At 40.0% G+C, this 22521-nt stretch overlaps 2 protein-coding genes and 1 pseudogene across 2 annotated transcripts; 2 read left to right on the forward strand and 1 right to left on the reverse strand.

Annotated features, from left to right (window-relative positions):
• Positions 1-701: 701 nt before the first annotated feature.
• Positions 702-2574, forward strand: LOC147633838 (large ribosomal subunit protein uL10y pseudogene; annotated as a pseudogene).
• Positions 2575-7899: 5325 nt separating this feature from the next.
• On the forward strand, positions 7900-8764 carry LOC147633839 (putative histone H2A.3). Its single transcript, XM_086804894.1, has 2 exons — positions 7900-8155; positions 8252-8764. Exons 1-2 carry the CDS (start codon positions 7976-7978, stop codon positions 8465-8467), a joined length of 396 nt encoding a protein of 131 aa, XP_086661020.1. The 5' UTR covers positions 7900-7975; the 3' UTR covers positions 8468-8764.
• A 22-nt stretch (positions 8765-8786) lies between these two features.
• LOC147633840 (uncharacterized) lies at positions 8787-11925 on the reverse strand. The gene is made up of 3 exons (XM_086804893.1): positions 11693-11925; positions 9462-9936; positions 8787-9193 (listed from the first exon to the last, which is right to left on the reverse strand). The coding sequence occupies exons 1-3, from the start codon at positions 11900-11902 to the stop codon at positions 9048-9050; spliced, it is 831 nt and encodes a 276-aa protein (XP_086661019.1). The 5' UTR covers positions 11903-11925; the 3' UTR covers positions 8787-9047.
• Between the last annotated feature and the right edge of the window lie 10596 nt (positions 11926-22521).

Genomic DNA, 22521 nt, shown 5'->3' on the forward strand with positions numbered 1-22521 from the left:
AGCGTATCCCGTGACTCCACATGCGAAGTGTCACTAACCTTGTGTGTGCTAATAGATGCATCACTAGGTGAATGTTGACCCACGAGTTCATTTAATACCAGACTATGATCCTTAGGAAGATATGGACACTCGTAATCCTCGATGCCATCCTTGCCCTTGAGACCATGCCCACATGACCTAGCCCACATACATCATGATCACATATACCAACATCATGTGCATAGGTGTCTATTGTCATCACTATCATCATGTGTATCACCATGTGCACATGTAGTATCATCACGTGCACTTGTGTGTGGTACATCAATATCATCATATGTGTGTGTGTGATACATCATCATGTGTATATGGGTGTAGTACATCATCATATGTATATGGGTGTAGTACATCATCATGTGTATATGGGTGTTGTACATCATCATGATCATCTGAAACTATGTCGGTGTACTTGGAATCCTCAAGAACATAATCCCCAATGACCTAAGAGTGTGGGATACTGAATCAAGTTGCCAAAAGAAAAACTGTCCCATGTGAATAATACCAAACCATTTGTGTCGATGTAGCCAAGCAATGGAGTGATAAAGTCGTCGTGTGCAAACCACCTAGACCATCTGGCACATATCTCCTCCTCACAACGAACAAATGCCCAAAATGACTAGGCATCAAACTTTGAAGCTCGAACATCCAATATTGGTATGAATATGACGCCTCATGATAGCAAGAAGTCGATGAGTGAGGATGTAGAGGTCTAAGCCCCGAAGTGCCAAAGGCATGTGCAAATGCAACAAAAGTTAAGCAGTAGTAGATGACACAAGATGGCAAATCAAAATAGAATCATAGAAACATGATGATAGTGCATGAGCAGCTCTCCTACGATCACAATAAAAAATGTTATCAAATCAATGCCTATGATGATGTGAACTCGCACCATGACAATCAAATAAAGGATAAAAGTAGTAAGAATATCCCATGGTCATGTGTGAACACCTCGGTGAACACTACCAAAGTGCTCCAAATATGTGAACAAGGTGTGAAAAAGATTTACTGAAAATGCGAGATGTGTAAACAAGGCCCAACAATACAAGTCAACACGTACTCTATGTAAAAGAGCCCCAAATGTGTGAACAATCACCAGGAACACTCGAGGCGTGTGAAGACACCTCAACAAACACAACGCGTGTGAACAATCCTAAACACTTCACCAAACCAACAACACAAGGTGTGTGAACAACGCATGTGAAGAGGACAATGTGAAAATAGGGTTGTGAAAAAAAATTTAAAAATAAAAGCAGTGTGAATGGACAAGGTCACAAGGGTTAGGCATAAATTTAAGTGTGGATATGTAATGGTAAAAAACCTTAGTGTGGATATGTAATGGTAAAAAACCTTAGTGTGTAGAGGCTTGACCTTTAGGGTTTCCTTGGGTGGGCAAAGTGATGAAGAGGAAGTAAATGTGAAAGGGTCAATATGTAACCCTAAAGCCAAGGCTCAATTTATATGGTTTCTTATATTTTCTTTCCTTCATCTCACGCTAGCGCGGTTAGGGCCTAATTTTTTTTTTCTTCTCTTCACATTGGTGCACTAGTGGCATGTTAAGAGCTCTTGAGCTCCATGATGCTTACTGTGTGTTGAGCCTTAGGCAAGAAAACAAATGATGAAGCTTTTCTTTTTGTTGAAGTTGTTTGTTAGTTTTTTTTAAAAGCATTATTGAGTTGAGCTTAGCTAGGCACTCACTGTGCTGTGTGCTGCTGAGCTGAGCTTAGCTAGGCACTCACATGAAACAAGAGAAAGTACGAGCTCTATGATGGACTAAATGTGAGAGAGAGAGAGAGAGAGAGAGAGAGAGAGAGAGAGAGAGAGAGAGAGAGAATAGAGCAATGCTCTAGTGCGAGGAGGTGAAGAGGAGCCTGCTGCCTGCCAACCGAGGTGAAGAGGATTGCTGCCTGCCAACCGAGGTGAAGAGGATTCTCATTGCCATTCACTTGACCAACTAGCACTGTTGAGCTACTGAGCAATATGCCCGGGTTCTCATCTACGTGGCTAACGATGTCAAATCCACTTAGATGTAGAGCATCAAGAAAGATTTGCAACACTATGATGAAGAGGACCATTTTGCGTCTACTCTGAGAAGTTTGGCAACATCAATTGGCTCAACCTCTTGTCTTTGCTCGTGGTGGGTAACGTTGGTTTGATTTCACTAAGGGAGATCTTAAGGAAGTTCATGGAAGAGGTAACAAAGTATAAGGTTGGTGCCCCTGAGCGGGTATGGTTGCCCCTATTGATGTGGTGGTATCTCCTGGGAACACTCAATTTAATTCATCCAAGATATCCTTCTTCTAGGTCTTGAACATACCCACCAAGATTTAACAAGGGTACTGTGGAAATTATTGCTCCTGTGGATCTCATCCACAAGGGTGAAAAAAAGTGGGTTCTTTTGAGGCTACTCTATTTGCAAATCTTGGGACTCGCCCATTTTCATATGGGTTGGTTGTTCAAACCGTTTATGATAGCGAATTTGTATTTGATCTTGCGGCTTGTCCATTTGTCAACTTGTCTTCATGTATGCAAGTCTAGTTATTTGCAAGTCTTCAAGAACCCAGGGTAGTGGCCAATCACTTGTCCATTTGTCAACTTGTCTTCATGTCTGCAAGTCTAATTATCTGCAAGTCTAATTATTTGCAAGTCTTCAAGAACCAAGGGTAGTGGCCAATCAATTAAGAGTTTTAAAATGCTTTCACCTCTTTGTAATTGCAGATATATGTACATGCTTTGTGTATTCACACTGTAAACTGTAAGCTTTTGCACTTGAGAACTGTAACTTTTGCCTTCAATATTGTTACTAACAGTTGTATGTAGGTAGGAACTTTGAGCACTAGTTGTGCATTTGTTGCACTAGAGGGTTGGGTTCGAATCCTAACAAGGTTGTAATTTTGCAACAACTGTTAGGGTTTAACTTTTTGTAAGTGTGTGTCTCTGTTTAGTGTTTCTTGTGACAAGAGATCAAACTTCACCTAAATTGATCACATTGATTACATTGATTAGCATAGATCATTGTTGCTGTAAACTTTTTCTTGGTCAAGAAATTATCATAATCACTGCAAACCACCAAGTGACGTAATAATCTTGTATTACTTTTAACAAGAGTCAATAATCTTGCTTACTTGCCTCAAATTAAGTAAGAACACCACAATTGTGTTTATCTTGCATCAAACTTTGTAACATTTCTTGATTTTCTTACAATTTTAATAAATTTCTCTTAAAAAAACATAATTCTTATAAAGAAATGCTCAAGATTATGAGAATTTCAATTAAGAATCACTCACTGTTCAAGTTTGCACCAAGATTTGTTGCTTCTGCATAATAATCTTTGCAAACTTTGAAATTTTGCACCAAGATTCTTGAAATTTGCTTCTGCATAGTAAGCTTTGTATAAAACTGAATTATAAACTACATAGTAAACTGCTCAAATCTATAACACAACTGTAATTTGCATTGAAATCTGTATAGTATCTTCATTTTGCATTGATTCTTGATAAGAATTGCATCATAATCTGCACAACAACCTTCACGTCCTCCAAACAGAAATAGGCAAACATAGAAGGAAACTAAGGTTTATGAATAGATTTGATGTGATAAAAAGTACTAATTAAGAGGATTTAGCAAGAAAATCTACTCTGAAAATAGCTAAAAACCTTAATTCTAAAATCAAGATTCTCTCAAATCTATGCAAGACTTATGCTTTCTGAAATCTGTGATTAGCATATACTCGAAAACGATCACCATTAATCCCATTGCTAATCCACTCAAAACAAAATCGAAAGAAAATCTAAAAATTATGTAAAAGTACTAATCTAAATTTAGACTAAGCACTAATCACTCCCTAATCCAAAACATAAAGCACTAAGCACTAATCACTCCCTAATCCAAAACATAAAGATCTACAAGAGCTATGATACCAAATGTAATGGAGTGAGACTAAGGCTGAGATATGGGAAATCACTATGGATTAATGCAAAATTAAAGAGATACTCTCATACAAAAAGCCATGATGCCGAAGTGGTTTAACCTCTCACTAAGAGGATGAAAATAGCCTTTCCAGAGCCTGTGGTAGCCAAAGGCTCCAAGAATATACCAAAGGTATCAAATGTTTAAAAGAGATAATGTCCAAAGATCATAAAAGGGTATAAAGGATAGTCCATGAGCCCCTTATATACTTGAGTTTATGACCATGGTCCCATACCTAATCTGAAAGTTGTTGCTTCATTACACTTTGTGAATGCTTTTCCAACCCAAAGGGCTACCTAAAGCTTTAGACACTCTAAAGAAACTATGTTCCAAACTCCTATTCTCATTTAACTTAATTTGGTGAGGACAAGTCCACTTAAGAACCTTTTGTGATTCCAAGAGGACTACCTAGACTCAAAAACACCTTCAAGAAGCTATTTTCCACCCTCCACAACACCGTTAAGAAACTTTTTTGCATCCTCCAATCATGCACTCCAATCATGGAATATGTGATATAAATTTGACTTACTAAACCCTACACCCACCCTATGACTTGTTTTGTGAGAGCCTACTAAACCTTATGGCACTTTTAAGGACCTATTTTTAATTTTATATATAGACACTGTTAAAAACCAATTTTCTTATCCTCTAATACCTATTTTGAGCAAGAAGAAGATCCAATTATGAGCATGCACGAGTCCTTTTCCAACCATAAGGACCACATAGACCTAAGGGAACCCTTGAAGATCTCTTTCCTAGCCTCAATGCCCATTCAACTCACTTTTAGTAGCGGGAACAAGTCCACCTTTTAGTAGCGGGAACAAGTCCACCTTAGATTTCCAAGTTGAAGGCCTACCAAAAACTCAAGTTGAAGGACTACCTAGACCTCAAGATAGCCTCAAAGAACCCATTTTTCATCCTTAAACACCCATTTGACTTTTTGTGATAATAAGTTTTCCATTTTAAGTATCTATTTATGAATACTAAAGATAAAAGAAAACCTCAAGACACCCTTTAAAACTTATTTCCCACACCCTACAATACCTATTTACTCACTTTGGAAAAGACAAAGTCCACTTAGCATCAATGAGTACTTTTCCAACATTAAGGATAACCTAGACCCATTAAAAAGTTCTCTCTTAGCCTCCAAGAGATTACAGGTTCAAAACTTGTTCTAGTCGGGAGCATTGTGGGTGGAGCATGCTTGTGCATTGTGATAACATACGGCAATGTTTGTGTGCATGTTCACACCATGACTTGCATGATTTGGCCAAGTTTTGCAAGTCATTTCCAAAAAAAGCAATTATGCAGTTGTATAGCACCCCATGTAGTGAATGGTGTGGGCACTACAAAAATGCCAAACTTGTGGAGCCTAAGAAAAGAGTTTGGCAATGGTTCATGAGGCGTATAGAAAGTTCAAAGATCATGGAGGAGAGATGCGATTGGGTGGTGGTATACAGACAAGGCAAGTCGTTCTACTTGTAAAGTCAGAGACTCTGTTAAGCAGATATCTATACAAGATAAAGGAAGGGTGCCTACCCCTTCACGTGGAGAAAGGAGAGGGAGAATTTTTGAAAAGGAGAAAGGAGAAGAGAAGACAAGTGTTTGGGCCTTTCTTTCCCACATGCCTAGATGCATTGGGGCTCACAATTAGTTGTCACCATCAAACCATTTACTCATTGAATAAGTTTCTTATATTTATATATATACACACACACACACACACACACACACACACACACACACACACACACACATAATACATTAGAAACCAAATTGCCCACCCCTCCCCCCTCCTCCTCACACACACATACATATCTTCTAATATTATATTATGTGCATGTGTAAGAGAGAGAATATACATATACACATATATAGATTATGTGTATGTATAAGAGAGAGAATATACATACACACACACACGTATATTATGTATGTATGTGTATCTATAGGTATGTAAGCATGTATATATAAATAGATTTATATGTATGTCGACGCACACACATGTATGTTCATGCACACACACACACACACACACACACACACACAAGCACATGATACGTGCACACATGCATACAAACACACATACACACACTCGCACGCATGGACACATGTGCAACACATAGACATATGCACACTTGCACACATACTCAAGCTTGCACATACACACATGTGTATACATGCACCAAGCACATAAATACACTCACATACACAAGTACATGTGCAGACACATGGACATGCACACATGCACACACACATATGCACCTGCACGTGTACACACATAGATATACACACGAGTATATTCACATGCTCACACACACTCGCTACTATGGATATACATAAATAAAAACATACACACCATGTACACACACACACACACAACAAATACACACTAACACATACACACAATCAAGACACTTGCACGACACATGCACGCGTGAAGACATTACACAATCACACACATATGTATGTAAAAGTGAAGACAAAAGATATTGTATATAAGATATGCTTATTTAAGAGTAAACACACCTCATCATACATCCCCACGTATTAAAATTTAATATTAATTAAAAATATATGTTTATATGTGTTTATTTATTTTATAAATGCACATGTATATATAGGTATACGTCTTTAAATATAATAAAGCATACTATTATAGATAATATATATTTACATTAGTGTATATGCGGTGCGTACATATGTGTGTGTGTGAGAGAGAGAGAGAGAGAGAGAGAGAGAGTGAGAGAGTGAGTGAGAGAGTATATGCATGCATGTGCGTACATCTGCATATATATGGAGAATGTGCTTGAGAGAGAGTGAGATGGGGCAGACCTGGAGAGAGAGAGAGAGAGAGAGAGAGAGAGAGAGAGAGAGAGGGTGAAAAGAGAGAGAAAGAGAGCGAGAGATAGAGAATAAAAAGTAGCTTTTAATAAAATATAAACATAAATATAAATTAAATAGAAAACATATATGTATATGTGTGTATACATGTGTGTGTGTTTTTATTTACATTTATACATACATACATATGTATACATAGACACACATGCACACATAGTATGTATGTATGTATATGTATATACATATATGTGTGTGTGTGTTTCGATGTGTGTATGATATATCTATCTATATATTTAAAAGTAGCCACAACTTATCACCCATCTCCGCACATTAAAATTTAATCAAAATTAATTAAATTATGTCGATGTTTGTATTTATATTTTTAAATACATGTATATATGTATAAGTATATGTGTCTATGTATAGGTATATATATCTAAAACATAATATTGTATATACTATATATTTACATATGTGTATGTGTGTGTGTGTGTGAGAGAGAGAGAGAGAGAGAGAGAGAGAGAGAGAGCTTCTAGTGTGTGCATGTGAGAGAGAGAGAGTTTCAACATTTGAAAGTGTGTGTACATGACAAAGAGAGGGAGAGGGTCATGTGCATGTGCATGTGTGTGTGTGTGTGGGTGTGTGAGAGAGAGAGAGAGAGAGAGAGAGAGAGAGATGGTTGTAGAGAGGAAAAAGTTCTTTTCTGGAACCTTGGTCTGCCGAAGCAATGCACGGGTGCAACACTAGTCTAGCTCTAAATTCTGGTGGAGTTCTTCTTCTTCTTTAAGGAAAGGGGGAGCAGGAGTATGACTATCTGGAATCTTCATGATTTGAACGAACTATGCACATTGCATATGCTACATAGAGGTAGTCTAGCGAGACATATTATTTGAATTGTTTTCCCACCAAGAGGCCGTTCAAAACTTTGCCACGTCAACGATCCGGAAGCGGAGAAGTTAGGAGCGTGGGATGGTGTGAGATCCAACGATGAGCAAGCGATGAGATTTAGTTTATAGAGCTTCTCTCTCCACGGCATGGCAGAGCTTGTGGGGTTGTGTGTGTGTGTGTGTGATCGATCTAGCTCAATCTCGTCGTTTCCTCGCGCTACTGTGTTTACTAGAAATCAATGGCTGCTGGGCGTGGCAAGGCTTCGGGGAAGAAGGCAGTGTCCCGCAGCTCCAAAGCCGGCCTGCAGTTCCCCGTTGGCAGAATCGCTCGCTTTTTGAAGGCGGGGAAGTACGCCGAGAGGGTGGGCGCTGGCGCTCCTGTGTATCTCGCCGCCGTGTTGGAGTACTTGGCAGCGGAGGTGCATTTCCTGCGCGCTTGATTCTCCTACGCTTCATGTTCTGTACACGATTCGGGTTGTTTCTTGAGCTGAGTAAGTGGTTGTTTGCCTGCACAGGTTCTTGAATTGGCTGGGAATGCATCTCGGGACAACAAGAAGACTCGCATCGTGCCCCGCCATATTCAGCTGGCGGTTAGAAACGACGAGGAGCTGAGCAAGCTTCTGGGTCATGTTACCATCGCCAACGGCGGTGTGCTGCCCAACATCCACTCTGTCCTGCTGCCCACTAAGAAGTCTGCCCCGTCCTCTAAGGAAGCCTCCGCCGATGCCTAGAAGTGCTTAGTTGAGCTTCTAAATCGTCACTTTTCGGTGTTTTTTAACACCACCATCCCTGAGGACAGTCACTCTTTGGCGCTCTAGTGTTCTTACTCCTGCAGAATGCCTCCTTTTGTCAATCTCGTTGCTTTCCATGTGAGTGTGACAGACAGAGATACAGAGTCTCAAATATGTTACTGTGAGAATCATCCAGAGCTGTTATGCCTTCTATAAACTTCAATCAATTCGGGGTTAAGTTTATATCTTGTCTTCAGAAAATAAATATGAGAAGTTTCATTTCATAGAATTAATGCGCTAGAAACTGAATCGGATGAATAAGCAAAAGCACAACTGCAGTGTTCTGCGCTGCAGTGTTTACACAAAACCTGCAAACCTTGCGTAATTGACTGAGCAATGCAATTTGCAAATTTATATTAACTCCCACAGAATTTTAAATTCGTAATTTGTTGAGCCATGTTTCCTGTGGCACTGTTGTAATCTCTGTTGTACATTCAGGCACAACAGTGTTGCCGTATGTTTCAGTGGTAAAATACTTGCTCAGGATACATGCTTTGAGTTCCCTCTGAAATGCACTGAATCAGATAGGCTTTTTCTTTGCGGATGGTGATGCCACGGATCTGTTTCCCTTAACAGCTCCTTTGTCGTCTTTGGTTAGAGATGAACTCCTCGATCCATTCTCTGGGGAGCCTTTGGATATGGCGCTCCCTTTTTCTTGCATCGAACCTGATTATAAGCGAATTTTCCAAAAATGGTTCAATGATTTCAAATTTGTTTCACCCAGGACTATAATAGAGCATACTTGGAAAGTAATAACATCATTTGGTCTTGCTAGCAAACACTACCTTTGGCTTTTGGAAAATTTCAACATCCCCCCTTTTATGATCATACATCAGCTGAGTGTATGTCTTACTAATTGCGACAATAATGGGCTTGGAAAGGAAAGCATACTTGTGTTAATCAAACAAAGACGTCATAGCTAATGCACACACACCTTGGAAAAAGTTGATGGGGGGAGGGGTAGAGCTTCTTCTGTTTACCGGGGCATCCTTTGAAATCTCATCGTCCATTGTTTTCTCTTGGAATTTCACTTTCCTGCTAGGATCCAAGGGATAGAAACCTTCACTAAACCTTCTGAGAGACCCTCTTAATCCTTGTTTGGAGCCATGGTCTGATGACCTCCTTTTGGGCGTTTGGTCTTGGTATAGAGACAGTGCCAAGGTAGAGGCTCTACGGGGTTGCTTGACATATTCTTGTTGTTCGTGTGCTTGTTCAGATCGATCAATAGAAGAAGAGCATCTGCTGCTATCAGGCATTTTCTTGAGGGGTACCACCCCACGAGCCCAAGAGTCAATAAGAGGGATGAGAGGCTCCTGTGGTTTGTCCCATTCCTCAGGTGCGCTGCCTTCTAAGTGGACCAACCAATCCTCCATTCGTTGGACATGAGCGATGGAGACCATATGGACCATCTAATGAAAAACAACCAAGAACAATAATGAATTCTCATGAGCAATATGCACACTCAATTAAACAAGAAGTACTAAACATGAATACTCATGGGCACTCCTTACTATCCCATTACATAAACAATTAGATGAAACATTACATTAACAATTAGGTGAAGCATTGACTACAAGAAGGAAAAAGATTATCCCATTACATAAACAATTAGATGAAGCATTACATAAACAATTAGGTGAAGCATTGACTACAAGAAGGTAAAAGATGGTGCATGCAAAAGGTCTCTCTTGCCTCAACTAATTAATTAATGTGAGAAAATTTGGCACCCATATTTACCTAAACTTTGACCAAATTTGCATGATCTGAACTATTTATTGGCCCCTAATTGGCAACCATCCATTATTATGTTTGGGAAACGTTTTTTTTGATAAAATCACAATATTATTGGTTTTTTAAACCGAATTAATATGTTATTGAAGATCTTAATTTGTTATGGAAGATCTTAATGGACCTCTTTGGGTTTTCAATCCACAAAGGTGAAGTTGAGGCACACCTTTCCCAAACATTGATCCACTAGCCAAATTGAACGTTTCCTTAAATACTCTCTTGTTTCATCTCAAACCTATTGTTGGTCGTCTATACCTATTCATAATAAAGTATATCAACACTATGTTCCTACCATCTAGACTTCTCCATAGTTTTCTTACACAAAAACACAAATTCGCAAGATTAGAAGAGAAATTTGTACAAAAAGGCATTTTATTATCATCTTGCCAAGTGGGAGCTTCTTTGAAGGCTAAAAAAGGATGGGCAAGTATGAACTTGAATGTATGGGGGATACTCTTAATACAGATTGTGCCATTTCTTCCCCATCATAGGATCCTATTAGAGTCTTCACCTTTTGGAAGTGTGGGGTGAAGACCCTTAGTGGTTAACAAATCATCAAGAGCTGAATCACTACTTCATGTGGCATGTTGCATTTTCAAAAGGTAAGAGGTTGAGTTGATTTAGCTCGTGGTATCTATAATTGTGGGTCCGAGTTTGAGCCCCAACCTTGACCAATCCGTATGAAAAGTTAAATTTTGTACCCATCTTGAGAAAGACATTTGTTTTTTACCATGGTCAAGGAGAACTATTTGCCTTTTTCATCGTTAAGTGATGGAAGGCATTTTTTTTTGGTAAGAGAAAGTTGACTTTAGATTACGTGGAGAATTTGTGTAAAAAAAGGGAAATGATGTTCAAAAAATGCGATGGCGAGTTCAAGATATGCCAAAAAATGGTAGTTGAGATGGAAGAAGTGTTCGAGTGACTCCTTGAGGTCATGGGGTCGAATATCTACAATGGGATTAAACCTTACACACTACCTAATGTGAAGCACGTAGTAGTAGGTAGTGTGTGTGCAACGTATCAAGTAGTGTGTGTGTGTTTGTTGTGGTGTTCAATTCCAGTCATCTAAAAAAAACGATGAAGAAAAAAAAAGGTATTTCTTTTAACACTCCTAAGAAGAATAAGAACGCTCAATATTTCTGTAACACTCTCTTTAGAAGACTAAGAACGCTCCATATTTGTTTTGGAAGTTAAAAAAATAAGAGAAGGAGAAGAAATTGGGTGGCTAGAAAAGAGCCCACATTTGCAAAATTTAAGAGATTAATTATAATAAGTCTAGAGTGGGTGTGGTTTGGAAACCTTGAAGCAAGCTTGGGAAAGAATTAATCATTTATTGAGTAAGAATTGGCAAGGTAAAGCAGAGGAAGGGAGGGTAACCTCAGCCATTGTGCGACCAACTGCATGAGCCAGCGTTTGAGGGAAGATGAGCTTGTCGTTGATGTGGTGATGGATGTGGGCGAACAGCAGGTCCACGATGAAAGCCACGCAATCGTCCCTCACGCGAGCCTCTGCCTCCGCCCGAGCATTCCCCTTCCCTTTGGATTTGGGCGACGCACCCGCCACCGCAGCAATTGGCTTCTTGCTCATTCTCTATCGCCTTCCACATGAAACCATAACGGTTTCACAAGCATTTGTGTAACACTAGGCGCCCTTCAGCATTTAGCCTTACACACCCCACCGTCCACCACCAAGGGTTTCCCCCACGTGTCACTGCGTGTGTGCCTTGATCTTGTAGGTCTTAGTGCTAAGAGTTTTAATCAAAGCTCCTTTCGGTGGTTAGCAACATTTGCTCTTTTCTATTCACATGACATGCCCATGGCTCTACTTGAGCAACTTTGCATCTCATCAATGTGCTCCTATCCCTACCATTAAGGTAGATTTAGGCTTGGTGTTTTTGTCTTATGTACATGTATTCTGATAGTGGGAACCCCACTACAAGGAGCAGGGGGAGGAAAAGGCCCCCCCCCATAAAACTATCAAAAATCTACCATCGTTGTGGAATGAGAGCCTTTTTATCCTAGTAAAGGCTGTTAAAATTCACACCTTATATACTCATGACGTTGGGCGTTTGATGAGGAAGTTTTATTTCTTAATAATATTTTGGGTTGCCTTTGCAAGACTTGGTGATTTTTTTTAAGAAATTTGTATAACTAAAGCTACTTTTTGGATATTCAAAACCTAACAAATTCAAAAATTTTAATCTTTCTTTTACTTTACCTTTTATTTTGTTTCCTAAATAAAAATTCACATTACGAAATTTCTATATCAATGTGTATGTGTGTGCAACCAACAAAGGTAAGCCTTTTAGAGATACATTATTCTCTTTTTTCTTGGTAGACCCAAAGTTATCATGGTTCCATCACCTTGTGCAAAATGTTTATCTTAGTATACTTGTAAAATCAAGGTTGATTCTTAGTACTTATTAAATGTTGATCTTTCACCTTAAAAGTATGCACACATTGCTTATTAATTGTATGTACCTTTCTACTCTCCACCTTTTATAGCTATGCAACTAATGTGGACACCAATGCTCCACCCTTATCATTTGTCATTTGGCATGAGAGAGAGTCATGTGAAGATACATCCCTTTCTACTCTCCACCTTTCATAGCTATGCAACTAATGTTGGTCACCAATGCTCCACCCTTATCATTTGACATGAGAGAGAGTCATGTGAAGATAGAAAGTGTAGATAGGCAACAATCGTTATATTGATATTTCACACTCAAAGGGACCTTTGATACTTTGTTTTATACAAAGCTTGATTGGGCCTAGATGTTCTTTGATGGAGCTTTAAATTCTACCAATTTTAAATATTTAATATGAGGACTATAAGCAATCAAAACTAGCTACATGTGTGCCAACTCCATATTTTTACAATTGGTATGCTAAAGAGATTTGGCCACATGGGCCTTATAAAGGCCATTTATTCACTTATTCATCCATCAAGTCCAAACTAGGGGCTTGGGAGCTTCCTTGAGGGAATCTTGAGAAGCTATTTTAAAACATCTTCAAAGGCATATCCACACAATCCTACCAAAGATTATTATGTAAAGGAATAAATGAAATTGCTTCTTTATATTTAAGTTTAGTTGAATTTTTAGAATCATGTTTGCATCACCTTTTAAACTTCAACTTGTACACTTTATTTTGAAGACAACAACTTATTTCACTTTCCTCTTTCTTAGGCTTTGGTATCCATATTTAATAAATGAGTGTTGTAGCCCTTAGACCACCCAATAGAAGACCTCTCATCGCCCATCATCTCTATCCCTTATGGCCCTAAGGTTACCACTCACCCCATTGTCGAGTTTTGGGGTGTTTTTCCCTCGGTTACCCTATGTGACTCGTGTTAGTAGAGTCTTGCTGTGTGTATATCTTGTATGAGTCCCCTAGATTGGAGAACATGCATCTTGTCCATATCGTTTGTTGGGGCAAGAAGCTTGTTAGTAAATTTGGGGTTGGGGCTACAACTACCTTAGTATTAGGCTAGGGGATTTGTTCCCACCAATGTATTGTTCAAGTATCACCTATGTAGATAAAATCCATTTCCTTTTTCATTGTGGGACCATCAAGATGTCTAAGTGGGCAGCCTTTATTTGTGAGGGTCTTCACTCACTTTTGCGAGAATCTACACATGTAGAACTTGTAGCTTGGTACTCACCATCGCAAGAAGGGAACAATACTGGGGGTCCTCCTATGTTGATTGTATTGGATATCTTGTGGCCTGTAGGTGTATTATTAGGATATGATCTTATGGCTCATAGGTGTATTAGATATATCTTGCGGGTGATCTCCTAGACATAGTCTTTTATGTAGTGGTTGTTTCTTGGTCCATAGTCCATTGGATGTTGGTGTAAGGCTAAAAACTAGCATTGCTTGTACTCTTTATTCTTGCCCTTTACTCACTGGGGCCTGTCCCTCATTGTGGTCAATATTGGATACTGTTAGTGGTAAAGTTTACACTTGTTCACTCGTGAAGGTTCACGGGGGCCTCTTTCCTCCCTTCCTTTTTGCTTACCCATGACTTAGGTGACTTAGAGGACCTCCTATAAACGGAGGAGAGTTGAATGAATATTAGACACTAGTAAGAGTTCTTCTTGCATCTAATTCTTAATTAATGTTCACTTAGCTAAGATCATGCTGAGTGAACAATAGCCACTTTATTCATAGGACTAACTTACACTTTGGCCAAGTATCCAACGAAAATGCTTTTGAAAGCCAAGAGGATTAAGGGGATACCCATAAGAATGGGCACATCATGGCATCATAATATGTCTCGCTTGAATGAATGAGTTCATGCTAGAATGTTAACAGAAGTAAATAAGAAGAGTGAAAGGGAACAAAGAAGACAAAGATGAGAAGATATAGAGTAAAGAAGACAAAGATGAGAAGATAGAGATGCTTTTCACACTAACTAGAAAGAAATGTTACCACTAATGGTATGATCAGGATGGATTGGCTCTTTCAAGTTTTCCTCCCTTAAAGCTTGGAGACGTGAGTCAACATACACGAGCCTGGAGTTGTGAGCCATGAGTTTGAAGATCTTCCACAAATATCATCTATTTCTCTCTGTCATCGTTTGGTTTTAATATTGTATTTTTTGGCTCTTCCCTCCAGTGGCTCAAACAGCTAGATGAGGTCAAGAAGCTTAAATACATCTACCACATATTCTAGGCAGAACTTCACTTTCTTGTTATATGGTAGCTTTATCATGCTTGACTTTAACAACTTGGCTAGTTGCCTTTCTACATGCAGATTAAGCTTAAATACATCTACCACATATTCTAGGCAGAACTTCACTTTCTTGTTATATGGTAGCTTTATCATGCTTGACTTTAACAACTTGGCTAGTTGCCTTTCTACATGCAGATTAAGTTGTAGTTCTTTCCATGGAAGCTCGGAAAACTCTTTGAAGCCTATTTTCTGTAGCCATTATGCATGCTTTTTTGCTTCTTTGGTGGGGATAACATAGCACAAGTGTTTGAATTCCACCATCTTGTTGGGGAATGTTGATGGAGTTGGTTAATGATAGACAGTAGGAGATGCAAGAAGAATGATTGTAGAGAGTAGCAATGCTTAATAGACTTACAGTCACAGTAGTGAAGGGCAAAGGACAGTCTATCCAACTTAAGAAGGGGATGTAGTCACTCTATGGGTGGAATTTTTGATGACCTAGCTGTGCACCCACCGAGATCCTTATGATTGAGTATAATCTTTGAAATTTTGTAGGATTTATGTAGAAAAAGCACACAAAACAATAGAGATCATGAGGGGGTAGGGATGTGAGTTCACTAATGTGAACTCTATACCATTTTCTCAATGAATGCTATTTATGGCTATTTCTTATGTCATTGTTTTCTAACCAGCATCTAATCTATTTCCAACAGGGACTTTGTAGTGATTATCTCATTGATGGCTTTCAGTTTCTTAGCATGTGCTTTGTTCATTTGCTTTCTTAGCATGTGCTTTGTTCATGTGCTTTCTTAGCATGTGCTTTGTTCATTTGCTCTCTTTCTGTTTGAAGGCTTATCACTCTCTATTATGCTTTAGCAATGGCTTCAGTGAGTGTGTTGATCTGCCATGTATATCCATCTTCCTTTGCATGGAACGTGGCATGTGCTTCCTCTAGCTACTGTGTATATTGCACTTCTTTCTCCTTGGTGTATGCCACTTCCTTTTGCAGTTGTACCTTGGCTTGTTCTAATCTTGCCTTGAGCTCCTCATTCTCTTTGGTGGTACGGACTACGGACTTGTTGACGAGTCTGTTATTGCCTTCTTCCAAGGATTGCAGCCTTGCTTCCTGTTCCTTGGCTGCCTTTAAACTCTTTAGGATCAATTCTTTGTGTGTGGCATCCGTTTTGCTGCTATTTGCTCCTTAAGCGCTTTCACTTGGTCAGTGGACTCCTGGACCTGTTTCCATAGTGCAACATTCTTGTCATGCAACAACAAGTGACTTCTCCATACCCTTTGCTCTTGGATCCAAATATCTGCACTTATGGAGGCTGAGCCTTTTGTTTGGTGCACTAGCAGCATGTCGAGGCCTTCCATAGTCTCTTCGAGGAAGCGATTAGCACTGAGATTTTGTAAGAAGGATCCTTCTTCTGTTGTGCCCTCAGCTTCCAATCACCTTTGCTTACTGGGACTTGGGGTCTCATCAATTCTCTTCCTCTTCTCTGCTTCTTGAGCTTCTTGAGTTTGTGGTTGTGCTGAGGTGGTCTCTTCATTCCTTTTGCCCTCATTTGTTTTTGTGGCACTTGTTATGCTGCTGGAGCCTGTGTTGCACCAAGCTCCGCGGAGGTGGGCTAATCCGAGATTATGGAATCGCGGAGTGGTGAAAGGTTTGTGAATACCATATGAGCAAGGGGGAAGGTAGTGTTTATTATGTAGACTCTAGAACTGCTCTTGCTATCAAGCTGATATTCTATTTATCTTTTGCTTCCTTTTGCTCCAGAACCTATTGAAAAGATGCGATGTCCTGTGCTACCTCTTCTTCCATACGCTTCATTTTGGATTTTAATTGTTGGAGGCTGCCTCACATCTTTTTACCTTTCTTTGATTTCTTACCACCCTTCAGCTCTTGAATTAGCTCCTTTCTTTGATTTCTTACCACCCTTCAGCTCTTGAATTAGCTCCTTTGTTTCCTTTAAGATCACCTGTCCCCCTGTTGCAACTCTTCTGAAATGAGTATAGAGGTTTCCATGGTTCCTTCAGTCTGAGGTGCCCCTGCCTCCTGAGTGCCTTGGGGAATGGGAAGATTCGCTGCATGACCAAGTACTTTGGTTAGGAGAGATATGGATTACACACCTTGGATTGGTGTGACTTGAGGTAATTCTCCATCTCACAGTGGATATACCAAGCCCAGTTCTCCTGTTTTTCCTCATGGACTTTCGCTATGCGATTAAGAGGGACCCTGTTATACCTGTCCACTGGCTTTACTTGCATGAGCATTGACATTACTCTGCAAGCTTTCTCATCTACTTCATCCCTTATATTATCATATTCCGCTCCATTTGAGTTGAAGGAAACCCTCTTCAGCATATCCTCCATGGGCATCTGATCGATGGTATGGACATGTGTTGATATGGGGTGGGGGTAATTGCAGAGACTCCCGTATCATTTTTGTGATGAGGACCTGCTTAGTGGACCCATCCGCCTTTGTGATTGTACCCCTCTTAGTGATTATGTCATAAGTCTTCAAATATTTTGCACATAGTGTTGGGTTGATGGTGCGGGGAGCATCTTTGCCATTTTGCCAAGGCCTACCTTCTCTAACTTGTTCTTGACATTTGTATCCTCTAAGATCTTTAAACACTCAGGGCGTGGTATTGGAACATAATCTTCCCATGAGTTGTCTAAATGTCTTTGTGGTGGATGACTGTACCTTGGACTGTCTATGCATACGGCCCAAGGTAGGTTAGTTTGGTGTCGCGTGGTCCTCCTTTCCTCTTTTCCACTGGTGACCCTATGGTATTGGCCTGAGTTATAGTGTGTTTCCCTCAACCTCTGGTTTGGAAGTAGTGGAGGAGGCCATTTGTAACATGTGAAAAGAACATTAGTCATTGTTGTGAGACTGGTAGAAGCTCGCGGTCCTTTTTCGTTTTTTTTTTTGGTTTTTAAATTGTTTTTGTATGTGTGTGTTAGTTGTATGCATGGGTGTATGATGGGAAGAGTGTTAGTGTAGTGAGCAATGAATCAAGAAGGGGTGTTTATGAATTAGTGTTTGTTGGGCATTAGTCATAATCCGTGAAGTAGCAGGCCGTGAAATGGCCGAGCGTGAAGTAGTTGTGCTGCATGAAAGGTTAATCCGTGAGGTGTTAACCTGTGATGAAGGGTTAGCACGTGAAAGGTTAGTTTGTGAAGTGTTAACCCGTGAAGTGTAAAAACGTGAGGGCTTAAGCCGTGAAAGGCTTAAACCCATGAAATAGCAGGCGTTAATTTGTGAAAAAGTAGGTTGTGTTGTGATGATTATCAGTGTTGATGGGTAGCCTATATTGTCGGCAATTTAATTTTAGCAATTTATTGTATTTTCCCTAAATCTGGTTTTTTTAGTTGGTCAAATAGCAGACTGCTATTTCACGGGCCATTCCCATATGCATTTATGATGAGATTTGGTGGGTGGTGACAAGATGAAATCCTGAATGACAAAATGAAAACAAGAACGATACAGATGCAGGCAATGTGTGCACGTAAGCACATAGACGATTTAAGGAAAACGATTGAAACCATGATTCACCAATGATTTAATGAAAATGAATGAAACCATTGAAAGTCTGTGAAGAGCTTCTACCTGAGAATTGATGGTCACAAGCAATCAAGTGAGGAAGAACACTGACGACGTCTCACTCCATAAGATGATGTAGATGATGATACCAAGAAGCGAAGCAAGCCAATCAATGAAAAATGACAAAAATGGGAAAAAAGATGTATTTATGATCTAGCCATTGGCCCCCAGCGGCCATCTTAATTGGGTATGCCATGTGTTTGCCCGTGATTCGTGGAGGTTTTTTTTAAAACCATTTCACGGCGTGAAGTGGCATGAGTTGGTTCACGACGTGAACCATTTTGAAGTGTTTCATGACATGAAACAGTCCTAAGCTTTTCACGACGTGAATTAGTTTGTCAAACCGGTTCACAACGTGAAATAGCTTGTACCCTTATGCATGCAAATATTGATACCCTATGATTTCCTATGTGCTCAAAAACTTCGAGGCCACATGTTATGCATTTGGAGGAGTAGAATTGTATACGTGAAATGAAGGAACATGTTTCACGGCATGAAAAGCATACTCCTTTACCCAGTTGTTGGAGTTGGGTATCCCTCGTCATCCTCCTTTCTTTTAGTGCCACACGGGAACCAATGTGTTAGTATATGTTCAATGCCCGCCTCTCAGCATGTATCTCACATTGATTTGTTGTGCACATTTGTACGGCCCCCATTATGAGGAGAAGCCATTGGTGCACATATCTTTATTGGGAACCCCAGCTTAGATGCTGGAAGGGGTCATAGTTGTTGTGACCGTTGATGGAATATTTCTTAAAATATTCCCTCAGGAAAAGTTCATTATTAGTGGGCGGTGGTTAGTGGAGACACATTTTATGAATACGCAGGTGGTGAGCCACGTCAATGTAGTGTAGCCGCCCACATCTTGGACGCGTCCACCGCACTACCTGTAGCACTATAAATGGACATAGTTGGCACAAGCAAAGGCATCCAATGCTTATAAGCATATATTCCCTATACTCTCAGTACGCCCTCCATCTAGAGTCTGTCTAGATTGCCATCTAAGCTCTACACTAGAGCACACGGGTGAACAACACCATCATATTGTACCTATCTCTTGTTTGGTATAATCAAAATTTTAAAATTCTCTCCATTCTCTCTATTGCATTGTCTAGTGTACTTTCTCTTATTGTATCTGTTTTCATTGGCTGTGCCATATTCTTACATGGTATTAGAGCACCATGTGCTCTTAGCAACAATAGTACACAAAGCCTAGTCTTTCTTTGCATAGAAGTAGCTTGTTGGAGTGATGTCTGATGCTTTAGGGTCCGGTGCTGCTGCTGCTATTCCAATGCTGCGCATTCGTCCACCTGCCTTCATTGAAGAAAAATTAGATGGAACAAATTACACTCTTTGGAAGTTTAAAATAAATGCCATCCTTGATTCCTATGAGCTGCTGGAGACCATGTTGGGAACAGACCAAGAACCGGTGGAAACCATTGACCCCAGTAGATAACACAAGAATGATTCCACCAGATGCTACTCTTCTTCGAGCATGGAAGTGGCACAATGCAGATGCACTTTGTGCCATTGTTACCAGTGTAAGTGATTCTGTTCTTACTTTGATTCAACACACAACCAAGGCATCCATGGCTTGGACCATACTGAGAATTCAGTATGAGACTCGGAATTAGACTAGGATTCAAAACCTAGAGAATCAGCTTGCGTTACTGAAAAGTTTGGTGAAGGAGAGGCTGCAGAAGTGTTTATCTCTCGGATCAAAAATATGCAAAACCATATGGCTGCTGTGGGAATCATAAAGACCAGGGAAGAGTTGGTTTGGAGATGCATCCAAATTCTATCGCCAAAGTATGATGGCTTAGTTACGACACTAAACACCCAGGTTAGAGTACCACCTCTTTCTTTTGAAGAATTTAGTGCTATGCTATTTGAGGAGGAGATGTGGTTCAAGACCGTGATGGTGGTGACACTCTGCTCTCAGCTGCTGCAATAACAGACGGTGGCATTGAAGTACACTTCAAGAAAACAAGAGCAGAGATTCTAGATGCTGAGGGGAAGACAATTAGCAAAGCTGTGTGAAGAATAACAATTTGTACGAGTTGAGTGCTCTTACAGCTATTGCAGACAAGGGCACAAGCAAACTTTGGCATGAGCAATTTGGTCACATCAGATTTGCTATGCTAAAGGAGATGTAGAAAATGGTAATGGTGGAAAATTTACCTGTATTTGCAGAATTGCAGGAACCATGTGAGGCTTGTATGATGGGTAAGTAACAACGGAAGGCATTTCCATAAGACAACAACAATCGGGCAACAAAGTAGAGCTGGTACATGCTAATCTTTGTGGTAAGATGTCTACTGGTGCATTGGGGGGATCTTTTTACTTCATGCTATTAGTCGACAATTACAGTAAGAAGATGTGGGTTTATTTCCTTCGTGATAAGGCTGAAGCTTTTGGTAAGTTTGAACAATGGCATAAATTTGTCGAGAATGAGATAGGACATAAGGTGAAGAAGTTTAGGATGGATCGAGGAGGAGAATTAACTTCAGGTGAATTCAATGAATATTGCAAGGAGCATGGCATCAAGCGCTAGCTCACTGCTGCACATACGTCTCAACAAAATGGAGTTGTGGAATGTCGCAACCGCACATTTGTGGAAATGGCAAGGTGCATGATGAAAGGGAAAGGGTTACCACACTCTTTATGGGCTGAAGCAATCAACACTGTAGTTTACATTCTCAATAGATCCTACACAAAGGTGCTCAAAGAAATCACACCATATGAGGCCTATTCGGGTAAGAAGCCTTCATGTTCTCAATAGATCCTACACAAAGGTGCTCAAAGAAATCACACCATATGAGGCCTATTCGGGTAAGAAGCCTTCATGTTCTCATTTTTGAACGTTCGGTTGTGAATGTTACATGCATGTTCTCATTTTTGAACATTCGGTTGTGAATGTTACATGCATATACCAGATGCAAATAGAACTAAGCTTGTTGCCAAAAGCAAGAAATGTATCTTCCTTGGATATAGTACAGAGTCAAAGGCTTATCGATTATTTGATCTAGAGGTTAAGAAGATAATGATGGTCAGTCGAGATATGGTGTTTGTGGAGCATCCACATTCAATGGAGGACAGGGATCTGTCCACTTTATCATCAAATGGAGAAATAATCCACCATGTGTTCCTCCTTCCAAAATAGGAGAAACACTTAAGATAGTCCACTAAGTCTTAACTTGGAGAAAATTTCCTATTTATCGACACCTTGACCATGTAGAGATTCAAGGATATGATTCATAGGTAAGATCTAGTCCTATCCCCCATAGGGGAAGCGTGATCTTCTAAAAGTCAAATCACCCATAGGGCAACCACTAGACTTGATTTCTAGAGGCAACGCTTTTTTCCTCATCCATGTAAGGCACAGTCGCTGACCTAGTCTTCTAGAATAGAGTTGCCCAAGAACCTACTTATCTAGCATAGGGCTTTCACTTATTAATCTATTGGAAAGCTACCCGACTAATCGGGTCCACCCGTCCGTAGGATGGTGCCATCGGGGCATTCCATCCTCCCACTTTCCACCCTACTCACACGTCAATTTGTTTTCTAATTAATCCTACCACACTGTTTGACATAAATAAACATGTTCCTTAATTACGACCCTTTTCACAAGGTTTGTTAAAATAGTCTTTTTACACAATACAATCATGCCAAAGATAAGATATATATATAAAAAGTTGATACATGAATCAATTCCATACAAGCCAAACCGGCTCTCTTATTCTTTTCCTTTATTCTGCCCGATGATCTAGAATTCGGCCTTCCAGCCACTACATGCTGGGCAAAACCCTACGGGACCATACACCTCATCATCGGTCGTAGCGAGGACTCAAGCCGGCCTGTCGCCCTCTTAGGCTCCATCGCTCGATCCTCCCGCCCCTCAGAGGGATGTCTGCACACTAGGG

Source organism: Cibotium barometz, chromosome 11 (genome assembly GCF_041138505.1).
Source record: "Cibotium barometz isolate CiBa-2024 chromosome 11, ASM4113850v1, whole genome shotgun sequence".
NCBI classification, from domain to species: Eukaryota; Viridiplantae; Streptophyta; class Polypodiopsida; order Cyatheales; family Cibotiaceae; genus Cibotium; species Cibotium barometz.